Genomic DNA, 27,033 nt, shown 5'->3' with positions numbered 1-27,033 from the left:
GAGACGACGTGGCGCCTTAACTACCAAGTAATCCTGACCATGGCTCCCACGCCCAGAGCCCCTGTCGCGTTCCAGGTGCAGGGCTGGGCGCTTTACACTCACTGGTGGGGCTCTTACGGCAGGTGTGGACTGGGGAGATGGAGCATGTCCAAGAAGCTCTAATACCCGCCTCCCTACAGTGGGGCAGGTAGTGTACCCCTGGGTAGAGTCCAGCCCAAACTCGCCCCCCCACCCCCAGCCCCACCCCACCGCAGCACAGCCCTCGGGATGGGACGAGGAGGGGGCTCGGTAGTGGAGGCGGTTTAGGTGGAAAGTGACGGGAAGTCCCCCATCCAGTCACTCTTCCAGCCTCATACTCTCTTCCCTATCCCCATATTTCCACCTCCCCCTTCCCCCACACCCCCTTTCTTCCCTCCCACAATTTCTCCCTCCTTGCACACCCTCTCCCTTTCCGTCACCACCCCCACGCCGCCCCACCACAACCCCTCCTCCCACCCGCATCTCCCTTTCCTCTGTCCCACATTTCCCACCCCCCTCCCCTCTACACATTCCTGGCCCAGGGGGTGGGGGCCTGACCCAGCTCAAGCCGGGAGGAAGGGGCCTCCGAGAACGCCCACAGCGACCCCTCGGGACCTAGGAGGGACCGACGGCCCCGCCCCTCACCCCTAAATGGGCCCGGCCTGTGGGCTGGAGAGAGGGCGTAGGGGCGGAGAGAGGCACCTGGGTGGGCCGGGCCACCCCCGAGCCCGCCCGCAGTCTCCCGCGCTGGGTCGCTGCAGGCTCGCCCCGGTCTGTGCTCCTCGGGCTGTGCTCCTCGGACCATGCCCTGGGCCGTGCTCCTCGGCCTCCTGGCTGCGCTGCTGCTGCTGCTGCTGCTGACCCGCAGGCGCACGCGGTGAGTGTACCCCAGCCCCACCGGCCCGCGCCGCCCTGCAGGACAAAGGGGGCGTCTCTGCTCTCTGGCCTGGGTTGCAGCTTGGGGTCTCGGAGCCAGCGGCAGGCCTGGCCGGAGTACTTCCCCCCCCCCACCCCGCCCCCTCCCCAGTGCTGAGGGCGGGGCTTCCACTGCCACCCACGCCCCCCGAGCGAGCCCCTCTGAGGTGGGAGTCCAGGCCTCTAGCACTAGGGGCTCCCGTGCGTATCCCCGGGAGGGGTCGGACCGGGCACCAGCCTACCTCTGCAAAGTAGGGGGGTGGGACGGCTCAGGAAGGTGTCGGGACGCCCGGGCTAGGTCCCAGGGGGCTGACACCTACCGCACAAGCTTGGTCGGCCGGGCCTGGAGAGCGCTGGGATCTGCGCTTGGGGTGCCAGGTGAGGACCCAGGGTCTGCGGGTCAGGAAAGGTGCGTGGATGGGCTCGGTGGAAGCCCTCTCCCGCTCTCTAGCCGCTACCTGGATCCAGCACCTACTTGGTTGGTGCAAACCTCGGCCTTGCTCTCTGCTGTCCGGTTGTGCAACCTCCTGCCCGTCCCTATTGTACAGATGGGAGAAACGGGGCTGGGGGCAGGCCCTCTGACCAGCCCCGAAACCGGCTTCCACAGGAGTCCCGGACGTGGACCAGGGGGCTGGGTGGGCTGGGTGTGTTCCTCTGCTCGAGGAGAAACTGAGGCCCACGAAGGGGTCTCCCCTGCCGGAGGGTCCCTCGGCCTGGGCAGAACCAAGGTGAAATGCCTCAGCTTCCCAGTCCCAAAGGTTTTTCTGCTCCATTGAGAATCTGCAGTTTAGGAGAAAAAGTAATAAAAAACTCGTACCCCTCAAGTCAGGGAGGTGGCAGCAGGCCTTTTTCGTTGCCTAAAACACTCAAGAAATTAATTTGCACGAGGAATAGCTGAATGCCTTTGACTTAAAACAAATAACCCATTAGGGATAAACCTTCTAACCACCTTCCGACAATTCTGGACTTCTGCTGTTGATCCGTCTGGGGCGACCTTCCAGATTTTTAGAGTACACTTTTCATTTTAGACTAGCATTATATTTACCCCAAAAAGTTGCAAAGATAGTACAAAGAGTTCCCAAAGGCCCCTCACCCAGTTTCTGCTCTTGTTAACATTTTCCCCTGTGTCCTATACACTTGTCAAAAGTAAAAACCAGCTCTGGTCTGTTACAACTAACGAAACTGCAGGCTTTATTTGAATTTCAGCAGTTTTTCCATTCATGTCTTCTTTCTACTCCGGGATCCAGTCCAGGATATCATAACGTTTTAGCCTCCCCTGCTGTTTTTACAATAACTCGTACGCATGTTAGGCCATTGGGCGTGAGCTGGTAGATAAGACAGGGCAGTGTAAGAGTGTGTGTGTGTGTGTGTGTGTGTGTGTGTTTAAATCAGAGTGCTTGAAAGTTCCAGAAATATTCTGGAAACTTTTTACTTTTAAACAGTATGTTAGTTGAATTTCCAAACAACAAGTTCATGATATTTTTCTTCAACAATCGGACGCATTTCCAGGTGAAATTGAACACCATGTATTCAATCATCAGAGAAAAAAAGAAAAAGAAAGAAATATAGTGCTGTTACTTCACACACACAAAAAAAAGAAAAAGACAACAAATGCGTTTCCCTACAATGAAATGAATTATTTTCCCAAGTTGTCGGGCTTTTGGGGTCCTCCGTGCAGAGGTGTGTTCAGGCGGTGTGTTGGCTTCTCTCTCACTCCAGACTGTAGTTCCGGCATCGCTCCAGGTTGCTGCGTGGAGACCTAACTCAGTCTTTTGATTTTCCATGTAGGATTCCATAGTGTGAACAGTGGCTGGCTTCTTTATGCCTTTGCATTCCTGTCCCTACTGGTGGATTTTTAGGTTGTTTCCCGTGGTTTTTTGCTATTTTAGATGCTGAGCTGTGGTTTTCCTGTGGGGCGTCCCGGTCTGAGATTTTCTCGGGGCGACTGCATTTTTCTTGGGGTGATGGCGGCAGCCATGGGAGGCAGGAGACCTGGGTGCTCAGTGTATGACAATTTCCAGCCTGTAGGAATAAGAAGTTGAGAACCACTCTCTGTTTCAGTTTCCCAGTGTTTAAAATGGGGCTGATGATGGCAACAGTAGGGGAGAGTGGACTTGCTGGGTTTACAGGGATGCCAATTAAACATTATTTTAGCTAATGCTTGCTAGATCCAGAGAACTAATTTATCTTTGAAGGTGAATTGTTTATTTTTATATCTGTTGGCAGTTTAGGGGGGTCAGCAAGTGGGTACAGAGGAGAAGTATGGGTGCAGGGTCACTGACAGTTGGGGGATAGTTGCATGGACCCTGGGGAGACCCAACAGGGACCCCAATTTGAGCCCCCATTCTCATTTCCTCCTCCCGACTCAGTGAGGAGTGCTCTTTTACCCCCATCGGACAGAGGAGGAAACTGAGGCTGAGAGAGGCCAAGCAATTTGCCCAAGGTCTGCCTGGATTAACAATCTGGGCAGCATTTTAATTCCTAGGAAAATTCACATCTCACTCTTTGCACACATTATGTTTGTGATCTGAATGCTCAGAAGCCTTAGAGCCCTGACTGGCGTGGCTCAGTGGGATGGGTGTCGTACTGTAAGCCCAGAGGTCACAGGTTCGATTCCCAGTCAGGGCACATGCCTAGCTTACAGACCAGGTCTCCAGCTGGAGTCATGTGTGAGAGGCGACCAATCGATGTTCCTTTTCCTCTCTCTTTCTCTCCCTCCCTTCCCCTCTCTCTAAAATTAAATAAAGAAAATCTTTAAAAATAGTGTTAGAGCCACATGATGTTAAGACAGTGAGAGATTCAGCTACTGCCAGAAGATCCTATGACAGGACAAATAACCAAGTGCTAGGAAGAGAGGTGGGTGCTGCTGATGCTGTACAGACGGTGGTCCAAAGTTTGGGTCAAAACAAGCAAGGCCCTGCACTCCCCTGGGGCCATGCCTTTCTCCTGACTGACCCCTGATGTAACACTCATCACCCCATCTTACAGCCCGGGCCTCGAAAGACTGAGTGAACTCCCTAGGGTCACGCAGAACTTCTGTGCCACATCTCGCGTGTTGCCAAGTTGATGCTTTTTCCAGTAAAAAGAAACAAGCACTGCTTTAGTCTTTCAGCAACTCTCTCTGAGTGGGGCTCTGTTCTGCTGAAAGTGAAAACAATTTACTTATGAAAAATTTCATCTACACAGAAAAATAGAAAGACTAGTATAAGAACCCCCAGGTACTCATCCCCTAGATTTGACAGTTGCCAACATTTCAAAACAAATCACAGGCGTCACATGACCTTACCGCTAACTATCTCAGCATGCATTATCAAAAAACAATGACAGTTGCAATTCTGTTTTCTTGAGAATATAAAAAATAATTCTTAATGTCATCTAGTTCCAAGTCCAAATTCAAATTTCTGCAATTATGGTAAGAATTTTTAAGCCTAGCTTACTAACCATGAGTGTGTCCTCCTGGGAGGGGCGGTGAGCTGGGAGTTAGGAATCTGACTTCTGTGCCCGCTGAGGCCGTGGGCTGCCACGTGAGTATCAGAGACCTTGCTTTCCTGGCCTGTGTTTCTCCATCTGTCCCCTGAGTTGGCTTATGTCACTGGTCTGTCACGCCCCAGCCACTTCGCCAGGCTGAGTGCATATCTTCCTCTTCGGGCCTGTGTGACTGCTGCGGGAAGCCTTGGGAGAGATCTCCTGGGTGGGAAGCTCGTGTTCTCGGAGACCAGAGGCCACAGGTAGCCTCCGGTGAACGTTCCTGGTGGTGCAAGGGCTGATCTTGGCCCTTGCAGAATATGGGATTTCTAAGAGCAAATCAAGCTTTTTCCAACATGTACTAATCAGAGGTCACCAAATGGTGGTCTGTGGCTGGATTCAGCCCCAGGCGGGTGTGGCATGTACCATGCAGCACAGGGGGAGAGAACTAGGGGGCCCCACACACAAAGCTCCAGATTTCCAGCTTCTTGTGAAAAAAAAAAAATTGGAAGATCTAAAAACACTTGCCTGGGAGTTAGTAGTAGAGTCCTTGTTAGACCTTGCCACAATCCCCACCACTCTCTATTGCCTCTCCAACATTCAGCTGTTACCTTTATTACTGTGCAGGTGTTTTCTTATGTTGAGAAACAATTCTCTGAATTGGTGTCTATTACATACAAAAACAGGAAAACAAAACTAGAGTAAGATGGCCACGTGCTTTTTTTACACAGTAGGAGTCCACGAGAGGGGGTAGTGAGAGAAGGTTAGGGAGGCCCTGGGTGAATGGCAACCAGCCCCCTTCTATTCTTCCATTAAATCCTCTCAGAGCCTGAGGCCCCGAGTTGAGTTGAAACTACTGGACAGAGAGGTTGGGCAATGCACCAGCATTGCACAGCAAAGGGATGCCTCTTCGGGCAAGCCAGAACATGGGTCATCTGTGAGCTGCTTCACCTGCGCTAGCTCCCTTGACCCTCTTAGCGACTCTGGGAGGCAGGTGCTGCTCACTGAGCACCAACTATGTATATGATTCATTCATTTGATGCATATTTATTAAGCACCTACTGCGGCCAACAATGAGTGCCCGCCCTCATGGAGCCTCTGTCCAGTGAAGGTGGGATCCTTTGAGACACAAAGGTGGGGAGATCCACCCTGACCCTCTCTCCTGACGTGCAAAGGGTCGAGTGGAGAGAGATAGGACAGGTGGTGGGGTTGGCGGAGGGGTCTACGAGTGAGGAATGGGCAGTTTTTGGAGGGCCGCACATGATGGGAATTAAAACTCAGAAGAGGTGCCTTGGTGTCCGAACCAAGGAGGGCAGGCGGCAATCAGCTGTGTGGGCGGGAGCCTGGCAGTGCCCAAAAAACAGTGAGAGTGTCAGTGGGAGAGGCTAGTGACCACAGACCCCAAAATAGAGCCTCCTTCGCCCCACTGGCCAGGCTGAGTCACACTGGCATGTGGCCTGGGTCTGAGTTAGATCGGGCGCTGGCGGAGCCTGCGCCATGCCAGAGGCCAGACGCCTGGCCGCCTAGCTTCCTGCCTTTGTCTGCGCCTCCTTGGGACTTTTCTAGGGAAAGATGAAAGCTGCCAGAAATAACACCTGGCTTGCCGGGGGAGCTCAGGCCGGAATAAAGAGTAGGAAAGGAAGCCCAGGCCCCACCCGCATCCCCAAAGACCTCTTAAGGGAAAATCTCAAGCCCCACATTTGCACAGGTTGCTGAAACCTCTCTGTGTATTGGTTTATTCATCTGCAAAGTGGGGATGCAGGTGTCCACCTGGGGGCCTGGGGCCAGGGTAGCCTCCCTACAGCCAGACCTGCCTGGGTTAGAAACCCAGATCCCCCACAGTGGGTCCCGGGGTGACTCAGCCCCTTGGCCTCAGTTTCACCTGCTGTAAAATGGGCTTGATAGTAACAATTTCCTCCTCTTAGGGTGGCATGGCCAGGGCTCATGAAGAGTTAGCTATTATTACCAAACGAGGACACCTTTGGAAAATGCACAGCACCAGACACATTGTTTTTACTCAATAAGTGGTGCCCAGAATTCTATGGGTCCGGCTCCTCAGGTCCTTACTGGTCCTCAGCAACGAGGTACCGGGCACTCACCGTCCTATCTGTAACCTCTGTGATCTGCACTGCAGCCTGCATGGTCAGGGGTGTGGTCAACCCTGTATCACAGATGAGGCAACGGAGGCATGGAGAAGCAGAGCCACACAGCCAGCTGGTGGGTGGCTGGGATTTGAAGCCGGAAAGTGGCACTAAAGTTGGGCTTGTAACCACCACGCCCTCCTGCCAGAAACGCTGTTCCCCCGCCTACTGTCTCTCTGGGCCGGTGCTCGTCGGGCTAATGGGTTACTCCAGCCTGGGCTCTGCCAGCGTACCACCCCACCTTTAAGAGGAGCCTTCTGAGAAGTGGCCTTGACCCAGGGGCCCACCAAAAGACAAGGGGAAAGAGAAGGTCTTGGTAGCTCCCTGGCACCCCCTGAGGACTCCAGACCCACAGCTTTGCAAGTTTCCTAGATAATGGGCTCAGAGGTAGAGTGGGGGCCAGGGAGAGGGGAAGAGGTGGTGGCGGGAGGCACTTCCTGGTGCCCACAAGAATCCTCTGTGGTTCTGCTCCTGTTATCTCCAAACTCTTGCTCTCAAGTCTGACCAGTCTCTCCATTCACCACCTGTCCCTTGCTTTGGGTTATGCTGGGGGTCAGCTAGACAGAGGGGCCAGGAGGCCATGGTGACGGAAGGTGAGAGGGAGGGGAAAGAGCGGGGAAGACAAGTTGGTGCTCCCTGGATGGCTGTGGGAACACAAAAGCCCCCAGTCCTGGAAGTGGGATGGGGAGGGTGGATGCTTGGGCTGCCTCCCCGGGGACCGTGTCCTGCACTTCCACTGTCATTGCTCTCCAGGTGGTCGCAGTAGCCTCCTGACACCTCTCCCTGCTGCCTCTCTCGCAGTTGCAACCTTTTAAAAGCACATTACTTCCCAATTCCCGCTTCAAACCCTCCAGAGGATCCCCATCGCCCTTGACCTACAAGCCAGACTCTCTCCTTGGCTTTTGGGTTCTCGTGGTCCACAGGTCGCCCCCAACATCGTCTCTTGCCTCTCANCCACCTGTCCCTTGCTTTGGGTTATGCTGGGGGTCAGCTAGACAGAGGGGCCAGGAGGCCATGGTGACGGAAGGTGAGAGGGAGGGGAAAGAGCGGGGAAGACAAGTTGGTGCTCCCTGGATGGCTGTGGGAACACAAAAGCCCCCAGTCCTGGAAGTGGGATGGGGAGGGTGGATGCTTGGGCTGCCTCCCCGGGGACTGTGTCCTGCACTTCCACTGTCATTGCTCTCCAGGTGGTCGCAGTAGCCTCCTGACACCTCTCCCTGCTGCCTCTCTCGAAGTTGCAACCTTTTAAAAGCACATTACTTCCCAATTCCCGCTTCAAACCCTCCAGAGGATCCCCATCGCCCTTGACCTATGAGCCAGACTCTCTCCTTGGCTTTTGGGTCCTCGTGGTCCACAGGTCGCTCCCAACATCATCTCTTGCCTCTCAATGGCCCCCACCCCCTGATTTTCCACTCCAGCCACATCAGCTTCCTCTGTCATGAAAACCTCACCAAGTGTGTTCCCACCGCAGGGCCTTTGCACTTGCTGTTTCCTGTGCCTGTAATGCTTTTCTCTCTGCTCTTCCATTGTACTTCCTTCTCATCCTTGGGTCTTTGCTCACATGGTACCTCCTTGGAGAGGCCGGCCCCCACCACCTCCTCTGAACTAGCCCCTCACTATCTTGTGTCATCCTTTTTTCTTTTCTTTTTAAAAAAGATTGTATTTATTTACTTTTCGAGAGGAGGGGAGGGAGGGAGAAAGAAAGGGAGAGAAACGTTAATATGTGAGAGATACCCATGCCCCCAACGGGGGGACTTGCCCACAACCCAGGCACGTGCCCTGGCTGGGAATCAAACCAGTGACCTTTCGGTTTGCAGGCCGGCGCTCAATCCACTGGACCACACCAGCCAGGGCCTTATTTTCTATAATGAGATGTAATACACATAGTACAAAATTCACCCTTTTAAAGTGGACAATTCAGTGGGTTTTAGTGTCTTCACAGGCTTGCGCAACCCTCACCACTATGTAACTCCAGAATATTTTCATCCTTCCGCAAGGAAACGCGGTGCCCACGCGAAGCCGCTCCCCATCCCTCGCCCCTCAGCCCTTGGGAGCCGCTCACCTGCTTGCTATCTGTTGACCCGCCTTCTCTGGACTTCTGCAGAAGTAGAATCACACAATCCGTGGCCCTTTGTGTCTGGCTTCTCGCACTTATCACGGTGGCCGCGAGGTTCTTCCACGTCGCGGTATGGTTCAGCGCTTCTCTCCTTTTTATGGCTGAATAGTGTCCCCAGGCCAGCGTGGACCCCTTGTTGTCTACCCACTCATCAGTCAGCGGGCATGTGGCTTGGCCCCGCGCTGTGTGGCTCTTCGGAATAATGCTACTATGAACGATGGCGTGCAAGTGTGTGTATGAACGTATGTTTTCAGTTCTCTGGGGCTACAGTGCTGGGTCGCATAGGAACTGTTTCACCTTTCAAGGACCTGCCAGACTAGTTTCCAAAGCAGCTGCACCATCTTACGTTCCCACCAGAAATGAGTATCTCAGTCTCTCCACATTCTTGCCAGTACTTTCCTTGTTTTAATTTATTTTTTATTTTATGATGTTTATCTTCGTGGGTGTGAAGTGGACTTGCAGGGTGGTTTTGATTTGCATTTCCCCGATGATGTTGAGCGTATTTTTATGTGTTTACTGGCCATTCATGTGTCTTCTTTGGAGAACCGTTCATACAAATCCCTCATGTATTTTTATTTTTTTACTTTAATTTTATTTTTTTAAAATATTTTATTTATTTATCTTTTTAGAGGGGAAGGGAAGGAGAAAGGAAAGAAACATCAATGTATGGTTGCTTCTTGTGCATCCCCTGCAGGGAACTGGCCCCTGCCGGAAACTGGCCTGCAACCCAAGCATGTGCCCTGACTGGGAATCGAACCGCGATCGTCTGGTTCGCAGGCCCGCGCTCAATCCACTGAGCTACACCAGCCAGGGCTCCTCGTGTATTTTTAAATTGGGTTTCTTTCTTTTCAACATTGAGTTGCATCTCCTGCATTTTGCTTATCACCCTTCTCGCTCTCTGAAATGAGTTGGCTTTTTTCTGTTTTTGTCTCTCTCTGTGCGCCCCGTGAGGTCAGGGACCTGGTCTGTCCTGTTCACTGCTGTGTCTCCAGCTTCATCGTCACATTTGGCGAAGGAGCCAGTGAGTCCACAGTGAGAAGAGCTGGGATGATTCACTCACGCACTCAGCGGGCAGGGAGCTCTCTGCCTCCCTGCGGTTCTCAGAGCTCCAACACGGCAACCCGGGTGCTGGCCTGGGTTTAGGGGCCTCTGAGGGGCCCACTGTGAGCTCCAGCCCTGCAGTATCGTGAGGCTCCTTTGTGACCTTGAGGCAGCTCCCCTTAGCTACCTCTCAAAGGGTGGGGGGAGGACAAGATGGGGTTCATACACCACTTCGTACCTACTAAGTGCTTGGTCAAGGGCAGGGCCCCATGCAAGAGCCATGTAAGTCTGAGGGGATTAATGACCCCTTGCTGTGTAACCGATTGCTGCACACTTAGCAGCTTACAACAGCAGCGTGTATCAGCTCACAGTCTGGCAGGTCAGAGGTCAGGCAGGGTGGAGCTGGGCTCTCTGTTCAGCATCTTCTACTGCCAAAAGTCAAGCGGCAGGCAAGGCTACATCCGGCGAAGAATCTGGCTGAGTTCGGTTCCTTGTGGTTGTGGGACTGAGGTCCCCATCTGCTGTCAGATGGGATCCACTCAGCTCCTAGATGTCACCGCCATTCCTTGCCTTGTGGCCCCTTCCATGTTCAAAGCCAACAACAGAGACTCTCTCCCTGGTGCCGTGTCTCATGCCTTGAGTCTTTCACCAGAACAGTTTTGTCTCCTGTAAGCCCTGCACCCACCTGACTGGGCCAGGCCCACCGAGGAGGAGTGTTCTTCCATAAAGTCAGCTGTACCGCCTGCCCCCCACTCCGTGGGAGGGGATTGTACGAAGCTGTGGGCCAGCTCAGAATTCTGTCTATCCCAGTGAGCTATCTATATGTGATTCAATTCTCAGAGGAGTTGCTCTGTTCTCCCAGACTTGGGGCCGTGCTGGCTGAACCAGACAACTCTATCTTTATGCTACCAGGTTCTGGAAAGCTCTCCCACCTTTAGAGAGATGACCACCAGTCAACCAGTCTGGTCCCTCAGCTTCGGCTCTCAGCCCCCTGAAGTCCGTTCTCTACTCAGCAACCGAAAAGATCTGTTAGAAAAAAGTAACAAAGACTGAACCAGATCGCGTCCCCACTCTTCTCCAAGTTTCCATGGCTCCCGCCCCACTGAGACAAAGCCGAAGCCCTCACGGCTGCCCGCAAGGCCCTGTGAGGCCTGGGCCTCATTACCGCTGTGGCCTCAACCTCTGCTATGTTTCCTGCCCCTCCAGTCCACCCACACTGGCCCCTGGACTGTCATTTGGATATGCCAGGCATGACCCAACCACAGGGCCTCTGCACTTGCTCTTTCTGCCTGGAGGCGCTTCCTCCGGGTATCCACATGGCTCCCTCTCTCACCACCTTCAGGGACGCCTGCGCTGCCCTCTCCATTTAAAGGCACGCCCCACACCCTACCCACTTACCCTCTTCCCTGCTCTATCAAATGGTGATGAGCACTGTGGCTCCTGCAGGCGACCTGGTGAGCCCCCCCTGGACCTGGGCAGCATCCCCTGGTTGGGCTACGCCTTGGAGTTTGGAAAAGATGCTGCCGGCTTCCTCGCGAGGATGAAGGAGAAGCATGGCGATATCTTTACTGTAAGTACCTCTGGCGCCTCTTGGGAGGGAAGGGGATGAGCAGCCGGGGCTGTCATACCTGGTGTTTTCTGATTCCTCCAGCCCCCATGCACACGCTAACCCACTCATTCCACATCGGTGCAAAGAAGTGCAGAATTCAAGTTCTAGCTCCTCACTTCTCGGCTGTGCCATCTCGGGCCCATTATGTGCTTTCTCAAAACCTCACTTTTCAGGTGTAAATGGGGGAATGACGGTCCCTACCTCACAGGGTGGTGGTGAGGGGCTGATGAAAGGCCACTGTCTGTTAGGTACCCAAAGGGGCCAGTGCTTGGCACAGTGTGAGCCCTTGACCACGGACAGCTGCTGCTGTTCACGGCGGCCCTCCTCACGCTGACCTGCCAACTCCCCAGGTGCTGGTGGGCGGCAGGTATATCACTGTCCTCCTGGACCCGCACTCCTATGATGCGGTGGTGTGGGAGCCTCGCACGAAGCTGGACTTCCACGCCTATGCCGTCTTCCTCATGGAGAGGATTTTCGACGTGCAGCTTCCGCATTACAACCCCAGCGATGAAAAGGCCAAGATGAAACCGTGAGTGGCCGCACGTGGCACCTGTGGGTGGCCAGGGTGGACGATCCACTTCCACCTGCTGGTTCAAGTTGTGCTTGTCTGAACAGGTGTCCCGTAAAGATATTTTGTTTCAAGGAAACAAACAAAAACAAAGGAAAAAAACCAAAATATTTGGGCTAAAGAAGAACACTTTACGTCATAGCAGGCAGCTCTGATTTGAGTAGAAGGAGACCAGGGTTTGGGTCAGCCAGACCTGGGTTCAAATCCCAGCTCCGCCCCTTCCTAGCCTTGTGACTTTGGAGAGGCTCCCCCCGCCCCCACCCCAAGCCTGTGTCCACATCTGTAAAATGAAGGGAGGATTTTTTGAGTTTTTGTTCTGTGCCGGGCATCATGCAGGATTGCATTAGTCCTCAGGGCATTGCTGAAGGGTAAGGACCTACAGCCCCATTTTTTACATGAGGACACTGGAGCTCAGAGAGGTGACTTGCTCTAGGTCACGCAGCTAGGGAGGGGTGCATGTCCTGAAACATAAGGGAGTCTTACAACAACCACACGACACTAACTCTGCATTCATTCGGCAAACATCTGAGGACCCGCCATGCCCTGCTCACCAGCCTAGATGCCGGGGGCGCAGAGGGATGCCAGCCACCCTCTGAGGACACCTACCACCTGCCAGGTGTTCCATAGGCTCACTCTCATATTTGTGCAATAGCCTCAAGAGGTAGGTATTTCTATTCTCATCTTACAGATGAGGAACCTGAGGCTGAGGGACGTGAAGTGACTTGCCCACGGTCTACCGCTAATAAGTGGCGGAGCCGGGATTTGAACTCAAGTCTGCAGACTCCACAGCGCATTCTTCTCCATCCACGATACTGAGGAAACGAGACTCTGCATCTACCCCTAAGAGCCTGGCAGCCTGATGTTCATCTCTACGGCTCTGTCTCCAGGGAGGGGAGCCTCCAGGAGCTGGGGAAAGTGCCCGGAGGGCTGGGGTTGGCAGGACTGCTAAACGGAGGAAAGGCCAGCACTGTGAGGTGCACACTGATGACAGCAGTGCCCAGTCTGACCTTGGCCTTGTGGGACAGCTGCTAGGAGTGTTTCTGAGCCTAAGTGTCCCGGGTCCCGCCATTCCAGGGTGATCATGAGAGCTCATTAGCAACAAGAATCCACTGTTCATTGCATCCTACTCTACTACGCAGGGAGGACCCCAGTTTCCTCCAGTGTCTGCCCCCAGGAGTTTCTGCCAGGTTGGCATGATGTCTTCTGGGCATGGCTGCCATCTCAACCTACTATCTCTGTTGAGGACTAGTGCCTGGAGTGGGGTCGGGAAAACAAGGTCAAGGTCAGGGTCAATCACAACCTCCCATTTATGGAGCACTTACAATGTGCCAGGTGCTCTCTTATGCCCTTTACACTGCACGTGGGTCGTGTCTGCTGGGTTCCAACAGTGTTTCGACTTGAACATGCAAAAGGTTTTATCACCTGCAGGTTCGTGGAACCCCTCTGGAAGTTTTCCACTCTTGAGTTAGACTCAAACTAAAGGGCTCCTTATCCAAGCTTGTGTGCCCCAAGGAGGGATAGACTATGGTGGAGAAGATTCCAGCCCCTGGCCCTGGCTGGTGTAGCTCAGTGTGTTGACTGCTGGTCTGTAAACAGAAAGGTCACTGGTTCGATTCCCCGTCAGGGCACAAGCCTGGGCTGAGGGCCAGGTCCCCGGCTGAGGGCACGAGAGAGGCAACCAATCAATGTTCTCTCTCCCTCCCTTATCCTCTCTCTAAAAATAAATAAATAAAATCTTTAAAAAAAAGAGTCCAGACTGTGGAGGTGGGCAGATTAGTCACAGCCGTGTCACTTATCTGTTGGGTGACCTTGGGCAAGTCACTTCCCTCGATGTCTGAGTTTCTCCTTCTGTAAAATGGGCATCATAATGGTAACTGTTAACCATTAGAGTTGCCAAAAAATAAAGTGAGATCATTGTGCTTCACACGATGAATAGTATTGGTCCTCGTCATCGACAGCAATAAGACCAGCTTGTTCGAGCCAATCTTCCCAAGACCCCCATTGCCAACAAGGAACTGGCGCCCCGGGACCCTGAGGTTTGGGGAGGGAGGTGCCTGTGCGTGGAAGCTGCTCTCTCATTTCTTTGTCCCCCGCCCCAGGACTCTCCTCCACAAAGACCTGCAGGCGCTCACAGAAGCCATGTACACCAACCTCCGCACCGTGCTGCTGGGCGACGCCACAGAAGCGGGCAGCGGCTGGCATGAGATGGGTCTCCTCGATTTCTCCTACGGCTTCCTGTTCAGGTGAGCCTGGGCAGCCCCCACTCGCCCGAGGGGAGCCCCACATGCTGGGCCTGGCTCAGCCCTGAATAGTGGTTGGGGAACCATGAGGACCTTATGTGTGGGGGGGAAGCCATTTGGGACCCTGAAAGCAAAGACTGCAAGATGACATTTTTGAGTCTGGGACCCCAAGTATTTCCCTGGCTCAGCCTGCAAGTTGTAAAGGAGACAGAGTCCAAAAATGGGGGGGGGCCTTGTTGGCTTTGGGATTTATTCTAAGTAAGATGAGTGACGCTGGGGGTTTTAGCAGGGGCTGGACAGGATTGGACTTAGAGCTTTAAAAGCGCTCTTTGAGCCCTGGCCAGGTAGCTCAGTTGGTTGGAGCATCATCCCAATACCGCCAAGGTTGTGGGTTCAATTCCCTGAGGGGCACGTACAAGAAACGACCAATAAACACATAAAGAAGTAGAACAGCAGAGCAGTGTTTCTCTCTGTGTGTCTCAGATCAGTAAATAAAAATTTAAAATAAAGTGAAAGTGCTCTTTGGCTCCTGCAGGGGCACTAGGCCATGGGCCAGGTGTGTGGCAATGAGAGAGAAGCAAGAAGACCCATTAGGGGCTGTCGCAGTTGCCCATGTAGGAGGTAACGGTGGCTTGCAGGGCTGAAGTCATTTGCCCGGAGTTGTCCCACAGGTGGGGTCACGGCAGGGCTGGCCACAGAGCCTGCTCTCTCAAGTGTGACCCTGGGTGTGTAGGAGAGCCACATGTTTTCTCACTGTTTCCCAGAGTGGGGCAGCCACCACCCAGGGCTGCGGCTGGTCTGGGTGACGCTGGTTTGGTCCGCCCTTTCATTGTGGAGCAAACTGAGGTCCAGGAAGGGTCAGCTAACACCACCCAGCAAGTTCCCAGCAAGGCAGCTCGAGGTTCCCTGGCCCCTGCCACCCTGTGTCCCTGTGTGGACAAAGGAGTCTGAGAGGAAGCTGTGGCGCTGCGGGCGGTGGAGCCGACACGGTGGCGGCTGGGTCGTTCAGGGCCAGCGCGACAGTGGGCAGGACATGGGGTCATGTGTGAGTGCGTCCCTGTGTCTTTAGGACCCTTGGTTTGGGCTGGAGCTCCTGCCTCCGTGTCTGGCAGCTGGGGCCTTTCTGTCACCTCCGAAGCCCCTGAAGTGGAGAGGGGTGGGTGGCTTGGGTGATGGACCCTCACGTGGAGGGGCAGGTTCACATGCCCAACCGTGAGATGCCACCGCTCAAACGTTCCTGGGCGGGGCCCTGCCTCACTCAGAGTGACATCTAAAGTTCTCACCCTGGCCCCTTCTACTCTTATCCCTGCCTGCCCCCCACCATGTGTCCATTGCTCTCTCCCCTGTCATTTCACCGGCCTCCTTACTGCCCCTCGAACAAGGCCAGGCATACCTTCACCTCAGAGCCTTTGCAATTTCTGTTCTGGTGCCCGAGAATGCTGTTCCCTACATTCTGCATGGCTCCCACCACACTTCATTCAAGCCTCATGGCAAGTGTCATCTCCTTCAGAGAGGCCTTTCTGACACCCCATTTAATATGATGGCTCTCTCGTTACCTAGCCCCATTCAGGCCTTTTGTCTATAGCCCCTAGCGCCACCTATAGGTTATGTGTATGTTCACACATGTCATTATCTGTCTTTAGCCAGTTAAGTTGTTACTTTGATGTGGAAGGGCCCTCTCTTCCACAGTGTGACCGCTTGTGGCCTTGTTGGTGTGGACTGAGCTCAGAATCATGATAACTCTGTAATTTTATCCCAAGATCAGTGTTCTCAGCGTTAAGTTCTACCCATCTATCCATCCTCACACCCTCCCTCCTGTCCGTCCATCTGTCATCTGTCCAGCCATGCTCCCGCCTACCCATCCATCCATTCATCCATCCACCCATCCATCTACTCTCCCTCCCATCCATCCTTCCATCCCCCCATCCCTCCTTGCATCCTTCCAACCATCTATCCAGCGAACATCTACTGAGGGCCTACTACGTGCCTGCACTGTGCGGATAAGAGACAGAGTCAGGACTGGATGGGCCTCTCTCGGCCCCCGGCTTCTCTCACTCCGGCGTCCACCCTCTCCTTTTCCTCTCCTCAGGAAAATCCCTCTCCAGGGAAACGCAGGACCAAGAGGCGCTCAAGGGGAGCAGTGGGCTTTGGTGGTGTCTCTCTGCAGAGGCCCAGCGGGCCCCTGCCGCCCCGTGGGAAAAGTGAAAGCCTGTGGTTTCTCTCCCGGGATGGAGGCCAGTGGGCCTGGGGCTGCTGGCAGAGAACATTTCTGTCCTCTAGACCCTTCCTACGGCGGGGGCGGGGGGGAGGGGGAGAGAGAGAGAACACATCCCAACGGCACCCTTGCTCCTGTGCTTCATCCTTTCTCCACCCCCAACCAGACCCTGTCCCTTTTCTGCCTGACCCCTTAGGTCAAGCCCAGCCTTCTCATGGCTGAGGCCTCCATCCCTGCCCTGCCCTGCACGACCAGCCCTACCAGCTCCCGACTGCTTCTGTCCTGTCCCTGTCCCCTCACACTCCAGCTCCTGTGCCTGGACCAGCAGCACCTGGCAGCTCTGACCAGGCCAAGTTGCTCTCTCAGCCCTGGGCCTTCCCCAGGCTGTGACCCTTCACCCCTCTCTTTCTCACCCTGCAGGTCTCCGCTCAGACCCTGCCTCCTCCAGGGAGCCTGCCTTGATCCTTCTGCAGGGGCAGGAGCCTCTTCTCCTGGCCTGTGGCTCCATCTTACCCCACTGTCGCTCTGCTCGATCTCATCCCTTATTCACTCTGCTCCGGCCTCCCCAGCCTCCTTGCTGTTCCTCAGCCCTCCCCCCTCTGCCCTGGCTCGGATGTTGGCACCACGGTTCCCTCTGCCTCGGACCCCTCCCTCTGTGCCCTCACCAGCTGTCAGCCTAGTGGCGGGCCCCTTTGCCCTCTCCCTCCCACATACCTCGGAGCACCGGCTGACATATTAGTTGTACATGCACTTCTCTTGGTCTGCACTTGAGTGTCCACCCTATGAGGCCTTGAGGGTTTTGTCTGTTGTTTACAGTGTCTGTCCGCCCCGAGCAGTCGGGGCATCCAGTAGGAAGAGGAGGTGCTCACTGGGGGTGTGAATGAAGAAAAGCTTGTAGGCTGCCATGGGGGAGGGTTTGGCCGGGAGTGACCAAGGAGGACCCCCAATCCGCTGCGTGCTGTCCCCAGAGCCGGCTACCTGACGCTGTACGGAGTCGAGGCGCTGCCGCACACCCCTCAGAGTCAGGCCCAGGACCGCGCCCACTCGGCCGACGTCTTCCACTCCTTCCGCCAGCTCGAGCGGCTGCTTCCCAAGCTGGCACGTGGCTCTCTGTCTGTGGGTAAGCACCGCATGGGGGGCGTGGGGGCTGGTGGGCCCGGGGCAGACTGTGGGACACAGAGGGGTGTCCCAGCTCAAGGTGAAGGATCTCACCTGTAAGACAGGGAGGAAAGTAGGACCTTCCTACACGGTGGCTGTCAGGATTGGCTGAGGTAATAAGAAAAAAAATATTTTTTGACAACTTTCTCTGTGCCCGATACCAGGTTAGTGAAGTGTTGTCTCATTCAGTGCTCACAACAGCTCATCACTTCATTTTCCTTATTTATATTTTGTTGTAAACCGAACTTTAGCACATTAGATTGTTTAAATTAAGAAACACTGTTGTGGTTAAATATTCATAGATGTGACAGTGAAAAGTAATAACATCCACTCTTCCAAGCCCAGCTTCCTATAGAGATAGATGTTAACATGCTGACATATATCCCTTCAGTATTTTGTTGGAATATTCTATTTTGCAAATAGAGACAGATATACATATCTAGAGTGTATAATATTTATTTTATTTTATATTTTAAAGTATTTTATTTATTTGTTTTTAGAGAGAGGGGAAGGAAAGGAAAAAGGGAGAAAAACATCAATGTGTGTTTGCCTCTCATGTGCCCCCTACTGGGGACCTGACTCACAACACGGGCAAGTGCTCTGACTGGGAATTGAACCAGCAAGCCTTTGGTTTGCAGACTGACACTGAATCCACTGAGCCACACCAGCCAAGCCTGCAACTTGTTTTTTTTTAAGCTAACAATATAGATACATTTCCCCCTGTCAGTACAAACATCTTCCAGGTGCTAGTCAATACAATTAGATAAGAGAAATCAATTTTTGTTACAAGAATTAAAACGATCCCTATTTGCAAATGATCTCCTACTATATCTGGAAAACCTCAGAAAATCCATGATCAAACTAACTGAAGCAAAAAGAATCCAGCAAAATGGAAGGACAAAATTAACAACGACAACAAAACATTCTTCCAGCCCTTACATGTCAGTATTTCAGTAGCCACGCCCCTTGAAAGGGTTGTTATGGTTGTTTCCTTGTGTGTGTGTGTGTGTGTGTGTGTGTGTGTGTGTGTGTGTGTGTGTGACTATTATAGTATCTTGTACTGTTATCGCTTCAGCCATCTGGAGACTTTATTTCTTGATGACATTTTTTTGGAAGTGGGTTTGCCAGGTCAAAGGGCATACACATTAAAATATTTACTAGTTCCTACCACATCATTTCCCAAAAAATGGAACAATTTCTATGCCTACTCAAAGGGAAGGGGCCCACCAGATGTTATCAATCTTTCCACTCGTTTGCCAATCTGATGGGCAGAGCTGGGTAACGTGTTTTAATTTGTATTGTCCCACAACCTTCTCAACATGCAGTTATCAGCCTTTAAATCCTTGCCAATCTGATGGGTGAAAAAGGGCCCCTGGCTTTATAGGCTTTCCCAGCTGTTTGCTTTTCTTCTGTGTGAGCTGCCTCCTCGTGCCTCTTAATGTCTTTTTAGAGGCGAATCTTTATCTTACTGACTCCTGCTGTCAGTGTTGGAAGTTTGGTATCATTTTACCCACTTGGCAGGTAAAGAAATTGAGACTCAGAGAGGTTCCTTGTCATAGACACAGCTGGTGGGCGGCATAGCCAGCAAAACGGAAACTTAGCCCATCTGATTGCAAAATGCTGTGCATAAATAACCTGACACATCCCAGCCCCGACCGCTTCTCCAGGAAAGAGTGGTTTCTGCATTGCCCTCTGCTTCGTTCTGACGCTCCCTGGGAGGCTGGGTAGCTGCAGAGCTGGGAACCCTCTGTTCTTCTGGGACCTGGGCTGGTTAAAGGAAGGCTGCATTTCCCAGTATGAGCAGCAGGTGGCAATGTTGGGAAAGGTTTCTCAGTTCAGGGCCGAAGGCTGTTGGGCAAACCGTCCCTATCAAAATATAAAATGCACGTTCTTTGAATCCTGAACTTCCACTGCTAGGAATTGTCCCACAGACATGCTTGCACACGTCCACAGACACACCAAGGTATTCATTGCCATGTTGCGTGTAATGCCAAACGCTAGTCGAACCTAAATGTCCACCACGAGGGCTGGTGAAATAAATGATGCATTCACAGAAGGGGATGTTAGTTAACATCCATGTGTTTTAAAAGGTGAGAACATGTATAGATTTTTGCTTCTGAGAAAGCTTAGATGGGCTGAAGAGAAACTTACTTTCACAGTACACCCACTTGAACTTGTAGAATTTCATTTATTATTATTATGATTTTACCATGTACATGCACTACCCCTGTGCTCTAAAAAATATACACCTATTTTGAAAGAAAACTGACCCTTAGACCATTGAGTCTGGTGTTTCTCTTATAGTAGGGCATTGGGGGCAGGGACAGTTAAATAAAGCCCCAAGCTAAGCTAACTGCTTCTTTCTAAAACATTCATTTTACTGATTACTGTGTAGGGAAGCTATTTCATCTGACTTTTGTTTGGGGGGAATAGGCATTTTTATACTAAAGAATCAGAGAGTCTCGTACATAAACTTAATTCATTTTAAAGGAGAACACAGATGTTTTTTTAAAAAGACTTTATTTACTCATTCTAGACAGAAGGGAGGGAGGAAGAGAAGGAGAGAAACATCAGTGTGTGATTGCTTCTCGTTCACACCCTACTGGGGGCCTGACCCGCAACCCAGGCCTGTGCCCTGACTGGGAATTGAACCAGCGGCCCTTTGGTTGACAGGCGGACACTCAATCCCGTGAGCCACATCTGCCAGGACAGGAGAATGTAGACTTTAAAGGCCTGTCTCCCAAAGGGGGCCTTTCTGTGCCCCCCAGTCTCTAGGTCTCTTTTTCTAAGAAAAACCCTCTTTCTGCAGATGGGGGAAGTGAGGTACAGAGGTGGACACAGCCTCAACCAGTTCCACACAGCGCGGGAGGTCCGGGATTTGAACCGGCCTCCCCTGACTCAAATCCTATGACCAGCCACTTGTGCCTCAAAGTTCTGATTCACAGCTTTGAGTCACTAAACTGTGGCTGAAATAATACGTACCTTATAAGAGTGGCTAGACTATAGCAAGGGATTTACCAGACCCCTACCTGCATCGAGCATGTTTTGCGTAAGGTCTTTTTTAATAAAGATTTTATTTTTTATTTTTAGAGAGAGGGAAAGGGGGGGAGAAAGAGAGGGAGATAAACACTGATGAACTGCCTCTTACATGCACCCCAACAGGGGACCTGGCCCACAGCCCAGGCATGTGCCCTGACCGGGAACCCAACCGGTGATCTTTTGCTTCACAGGACTAAACTCAACCAACTGAGCCTCACCGGTCAGGGCTGAGGAAGTTCTTTTTATATCCTCCTAATGATCCCATGAGCCCAGGTGCCCCCATTTTACAGATGGGAAAACTGAGGCTCAGAGACATGGAGTGGTTTGCCCAAGATCATCCTTCTAGGAAGGGGCAGAGCAGTTTATCATTATTTCTTAATCATAGAAATAGTTAAGCAATATGTGAATGCATTCTCCTTGGACTAATAATTTGCTGGCATTCATTAAGCACTATTTAGTAATATACCTGATGTTTACTGGGACTCTTGCAGGTATCACTTTTTGTGCGTTGTATGTTAATGCAATCGATCTCTGCATAGCCCTGTGGGGTGGGGACTCTTATCACCCCATTTCTCGGGTGAGGAAACTGAGGTGTTAAGAGGGAAAGTGACTTGTCCAAGGCCAGGCACTCAGCTCCAGAGCTTCAGCTCTTATCTGGGCTTGCCTGCATCTTATTAAAACAAGTTAAGCCCTGGCTGGTGTAGCTCAGTGGATTGAGCACAAGCCTGCAAACCAAAGGATCGAGGTTCGATTCCCAGTCAGGGCACATGCCTGGATTGCAGGCCAGTTCCCAGCAGGAGACACACAAGAGGCAACCATACATTGATATTTCTCTCCCCCTCTCCTTCTCTTCCCCTCTAAAGATAAATAAATAAAATCTTAAAAAAAGAAAACTGAATATTACTTATTCAAAAAATTAGTAATGAGTATTACTTACTTAAACTTATTTTTTTTAAGTTAAATATCACAGAAAAGGGAAATGCTTCTCCCAAGGTTACTGCTGTTAGCAATTTGGTGTTCTCTTTCTAGAACACTTCTGTTCCTTGAATGCAAGCCACAGAATTATCTTTAAATTTTCTGTTAGATGCTTTTAAAAAGGAGAGAGATGAAATCAATTTTAATAATACATTTTCCTCAGCTCGGTATATCTAAAATTAAATCAGCATTTCAGCATGTCATCGATATAACCATTATTAATGAGATCATTTACATTTTGTTACTGGGACTAAAACTTTGACTCACATCATGTCTTGATGTGGGCAAGCCACATGTTAAAGGCCCAGTAGCCATTGATGGCCTGTGGTTACGTTATTGCACAGGGCGTTTCTAGACCATTCTCCGCATGTTGAAACACAGTGCAAGCCCAAATTTTACTGTGATCCAAATATACGGCGAGCCCCTGTTTTCCTGGTGGGAAGGTATTTTTAGTTGGGTTTTTTTTTTTTTTTGGTCAACCCAAATATAGAAATAATTAGGAATAGAAATGAAGAAGTTGAACTTCCTCTCACTGATTTTTGTTGAGCATCTGTTGTGAAGTTCACATGCAACATGAACTTTTGCCTTCTCCTTACTCTTTCATTTCGGGAAATGATTCTATTCAGACTCCACCCTCGATATCAGCATCTCGCCCGCTGTGTAGCTGAGTCGCCGGACTCAGCTTTCCAGGTCCCTGTCCTTCACCCCATATCGTCCGTATGAAACCCCGGATGAGTTCATTGAACCTTAGAATCTGTGGCGCTATTGGTCTTTTCTCTGGGAACTTTCTCGGGCGGGGGTGTGTCTGTGCAGGGGTTGCCAGACTTTTAATATACTTTACGTGGTTCAGTCATTGAACATAGAGAATCACGACAGTGAAATGTCTCCTTCCCTTTCTTATCATGCTGTCTCCTACCCAATTCTCACTCTCCCCGGTTGGCCGGTTTTATTAGTTTCACGTGGAACCTTCCAGCGTGCCTTTAGCAAATGCAAGTAAAGTGACTGTGTTCTTAATCATTCTTAATCATTCTCTTTTCCCTGTAAATGCATACCGAACACACTCGTATGGGCACTTTGCTTTTTCCTAACAACGTATGCAGAGTGGCAGTAACTGTCTCATGTAGGGTGTGTGCCCCCTGCTGTTCTAAGGGATCTACCAATGGGGATTGACTCAGCGATCAAACCACTGCCCTACATTTTTAACTTTTGTGCTAGTCCCTCTTTTTTTATTGTATAACACCATCTTCAGTTCATTTGCCAAATGACATTCACATACCTCTCTCTTTTTAATGGTGGTAACATATACAGACTGTGAAGTTCACTATTTTAGCCACTTTTAACTAGGCAATTCAGTGGCAATAAGCACCTTCGCGATGTTGTGTAACCATATCGTTGTCTGTCGTCAGAAATTTCTCAGTGTCCCAAACAGAAGCTTTGTAACCACCATCTCCCTCTCCCTCAGCCCCTGGTAACTTTTCTTCTACTTTCTGTCGCTTTGAATTTGGCTGCTGGGTACCTCAGGTCAGTGAATCATACCACATTTCTTCTCTCGGGTCAGGCTTATTTCACTTGGCGTGAGGGTTTCGAGGTTCATCCGTGTTGCAGCCTGTGTCAGCATTTCCTTCTCTTTTAGGGCTGAGTCCGTGGTTCGGAGACGTTGCATTTGGTTTACCTACACCTCCGTTGGCGGCCACCCAGACTGTTTCCACCTTGGTCTGTTGCTAATGCCACTGTGAACCGTGGGAGCGTCCAGGTGGCTGTCTGAGGTCCTGTCACTTCTCGGGCACAAACATCCAGAAGTGGAGTTGCTGGGGGCGAGTGGCGGTTCTATCTTTAACTTTTTGGGGACCTGCCAAACCTCCCCGCCGTGGCCCCACCATTCTGTGTTCTCACCAGCAACACACAGGGTTCCGGTTTTTCCACATCCTTGCTCATTATTTAGCTTTTTTTTTTTTTTTTTTTTCGGATACTAGGCTTCCTAAGGGACATGAGATGGTCCTCACTCATGTGGTTCTGATTGTTATTTCCCTAGTGAGTTGTGATGTGGAGCATCTTTTCCTGTGCTTATTGGCCATTTGTACATCATCCCTGGAGAAATGTCTGTTCAAGTCCTGTATCCATTTGGGGGATTTTTTTTTGGGGGGGGTTGTTATTGTTGAGTTATAGGAGTTTTTCATGTATTCTGAGTACTAGACTCCTATCAGATAAGATGATTTGCAAATACTTTCTCCAACTCTGTCAGTTGTCTTTTCACAGTGCATTGCTCCATAGAGTCATCCTTAAAAGCAGCATTTACAGTACTATTCAATACCTGCAGCAGTGCCGTCCCAGCTCAAAGAATGCCAGTCACTGTCAGTCTGTGTTAAATTCCCGGGCCTCCTTTTTGGAACTCTCTCATCAGATGGCTTTTACAGGCGTCCAGAACTGGCCTCAGGGGAAGGGGCTGCAACACTGCCTGCACTCCGCACTCTGTTTCAAATCCGCCCGTGTCCCAACCAGTCCCCAGAGATTCCGACGAGATTGGCCTATGGTGGGACCTGGGCAGGAGATTTACAAGTGCCCGGTGATTCTCCAGCCTGAAAAGTTGGAAAATAATGTGTTTCAGATAAACAGTCAGGCTCACTGCGTGCTATTTGAAAATGTAACTAATACACTTTAAAAAATGTTTAGCCTACATTTGACACCCAGTTAAGTACCCTGTACTATGCGGCCGGGCTTAGAACCACTGGGTGGACGGGTCTTCCTGAAACACTATTTTCTGTCTCGCATACATTTAAAACGTCCATGGGAGAGTTCCCAGAACTTGGTAATTTTGTAGTAATCCAAAGGAACACCCACTCTTGCACGGGGCACTTTAGGAACACCTGAACCTTATGGGCGCGCACATCTGTGTAAATAGAGCGGCGTCGTTCAGTGTTCACACAGTGTTTGAACGCTGTGCGCCTGGCTGCATTCCTTCAGTGGTCCGCCCTTGTGGGTGCATCTCGCAGGTTTTCCAGAGCAAAGCAGGCCGTGGCTTATTTTTTTGGTGATTGCAAAGTGGCAATTCGTGGGCCAGAGGTGACCTTTCAAGATGCTTGTGTGACCTGCACAGCGATCAAACATTTCTCGCTTATGCGCTAACCTCAAAACACACGAGAAGATTCCCTGTGAACACCTGGATTTTCAGCTTCTTCTGAAAACCAGGCTCCCTGGCCGGGGACAGATCGGCCCCGGAAGCCAATTGGCAGAGCTGTGTAGAGGCCGCCCCGGACCCCCTGCTCCCCACAGCTCCCTCCTGGCCCTCCTCCCTCCGTCACTTCACCCGTCTTCCCTGGAGGCAGTTGAATTTGAGAGCCCAGACCCATCTGTCCCTTCTTGATGGCAGTTACTTCGTCTCTGGTGACTCCAAATGAAGCTGGGCTGAGTCTGGGGAATGCAGCTTGGTGTTTAGCGTTCCCTCCCCAGCTGTGTAAAGAACTACCATTCATTTAGCATGCATTTATTGAGCACCTGCTGTGGGCTAGTTGCTGGGGACACAGAGGTAAATAAAACAGACAAGTCCCCTCGCTCCTGTTCTCTGGGGGTGAGACAGACAATAAGGAAGTCAATCTGTCAAGGCCTTTTCTGTAGCCTCCTTCCCGCAGGAAGTCCCCCATCCCCATGGAGTGACACCCAGAAGACCCTCGGCCTCATGGGAGGTCAGGGCTGAGTGGCCCTGGGCTGGGCAGGGTCTGTAACCCTCCGTGCTCTGTTCCCGCAGGGGACAAGGACCGCGCGTGCAGTGTGAAAGGTCGCCTGTGGAAGCTGTTGTCCCCAGCCAAGCTGCTCACCCGGGCGCACCGGAGCAGCTGGCTGGAGAGTTACCTGCTGCACCTGGAGGAGATGGGCGTGTCGGAGGAGATGCGGGCGCGGGCGCTGCTGCTGCAGCTCTGGGCCACACAGGTGGGCACAGAGGGAGCACGCAGGTGTGGGGGTGTGGGTGTGCATGGGTGAGTGTGTGTGTGCAGGAAGGTGTGCATTTGTGAGTGTGGGGGTGGGCTGTGCACGCAGGCCCAGTCCCCTGACTTTCTTAACTGGGAACGAGTATCGTGAACAGGATCCTCCGGGAAGCGGAGTGAGGAGGGGGCGTGGGACTGCAGGGAGAGATCGTAAAGGGCCCATGAGTCCTGGTAAGTGAAGATGGGGTTTTGTGTGGGTGAGTTGTGAGCCCTGGGAGCAAAGGAGGGACAGGGTCTGAGGAGCAAGGGCAAATGCAGGGACACGGTGAGGAGGCAGTGGCAGCAGGACCAGGCGGCGGCCAGGGAAGGGATGAGGATGCCGGTAGGTTCTGGAAACACCAGGGAGACAGCGCCAGTGGGTTCAGGAGTGGGCCTGGGACTGGGGGCAGAGGAAGCCGGGCTGAGCGTGCTGCCCCTCCGGCCTGGCTCCTGCCCTCACCCAACCTCAGGGCCCCCACCTTCTCTTGGTCCCACCACAGTCGGGACAGTTGCTCAGGCTGACATTTCAGGGTAATTCCTCTCCCATCGACTCGCAACTTATTTTTAGTTTTCTCTCAGAGCCATTAACTGTCCCTGTAGGCAGAGGCTGGCAAGGGGCGGGGCCCGAGTTTGATCAGCAGTTGGGCCCCATTAGTGCCTAATGGCATATTTATGGGCAGAGGTTGGAACTCCAAACTCTTTCCAGAATCCCGTGTGGAAATGACCTCTGTCAGCAGAATTGGATGCTGGCCTGGGGGCTTGAGTGACAGAAAGTCCGGAGAGCAGCCTCTGGCAGGGCCAGGAAGTCGGGGACAGGACATCCTCTGAGGTTGAGTCATTGGCAGCGTCCAGAGTGCAGGCAGGTGGAAAGACCCTTGGAGAGCACAGGTCTTGAGAGCAGGGCCGAGATGCGGTGCAGCCCAGTGGTTTCGGGCACAGGCTCTGTGAGGCACCTGCTGCTTCCTGGCAAGTCAGTCGCTTACCCCTCGATGCCTCAGTTTACTCATCCTTAAAATGGAGGTGGCAGGGCCTTTCTCAAGGTGCGGCAAAAGAAATGAAAGGATGAAAGGGAGTGATATCTGTGCTTGGCAGGTAACGAGAGCTCCATAAATACATTCCACAAATATGTAGTGAGGGCCTATTAGGTGCCAGGTGCCTTCCAGAAGCTGGGGATAGAGCAGAGAGCGGATCCAAGACTCCTGCCCTGGCAGAGCTGATGTCCTGGTGGGAGAAGACAGTCTACCGATAAATAGGCATGCAAAGTGTACTAGACGGGATGTTTGGTGGAGCACCAATAAAGGTGCGGAAGGGGTTAGCAGAGGGGCACAGGAGGGCCTACTGTAGATAGGGCAGTCAGGGGAGGCCTCCCCAGGAGGGTGACATCTGAGCAGAAACTTGAAGGAAGCACGGGAAGGCACCACACAGGTATACAGGAGGAGAGCATCCAGGCGGAGGAGCAGCACGTGCAAAGGCCCTGAGGTGGAGAGGAGGAGGATGGGGCAGCAGGGGCCTGACCGCTCCAGGCCCTGGAGGCCATGGGGAGGACTTTGGCTTTCCTTCTGAGATGGGAACCC

General features: G+C 52.1%; 1 protein-coding gene across 1 annotated transcript in view; it reads left to right on the top strand.

Annotated features, from left to right (window-relative positions):
* The first annotated feature begins 693 nt into the window (after positions 1 to 693).
* PTGIS (prostaglandin I2 synthase) overlaps positions 694 to 27,033 on the top strand; it is a 38,141-nt gene continuing 11,801 nt past the window's right edge. The window contains exons 1-6 of the mRNA XM_037059875.1: positions 694 to 895; positions 11,143 to 11,266; positions 11,656 to 11,834; positions 13,973 to 14,116; positions 17,297 to 17,448; positions 25,243 to 25,424. Coding sequence (XP_036915770.1) covers positions 822 to 895; positions 11,143 to 11,266; positions 11,656 to 11,834; positions 13,973 to 14,116; positions 17,297 to 17,448; positions 25,243 to 25,424 — 855 coding nt within the window. The 5' untranslated portion in view covers positions 694 to 821. The remainder of the gene's footprint in view (positions 896 to 11,142; positions 11,267 to 11,655; positions 11,835 to 13,972; positions 14,117 to 17,296; positions 17,449 to 25,242; positions 25,425 to 27,033) is intronic.

Source organism: Sturnira hondurensis, unplaced genomic scaffold, assembly GCF_014824575.4.
Source record: "Sturnira hondurensis isolate 20B ecotype Veracruz unplaced genomic scaffold, ASM1482457v3 Scaffold0011378, whole genome shotgun sequence".
NCBI classification, from domain to species: Eukaryota; Metazoa; Chordata; class Mammalia; order Chiroptera; family Phyllostomidae; genus Sturnira; species Sturnira hondurensis.
The sequence above is the reverse complement of the archived record's forward strand: the minus strand, read 5'-3'. Positions and strand labels throughout refer to the sequence as shown.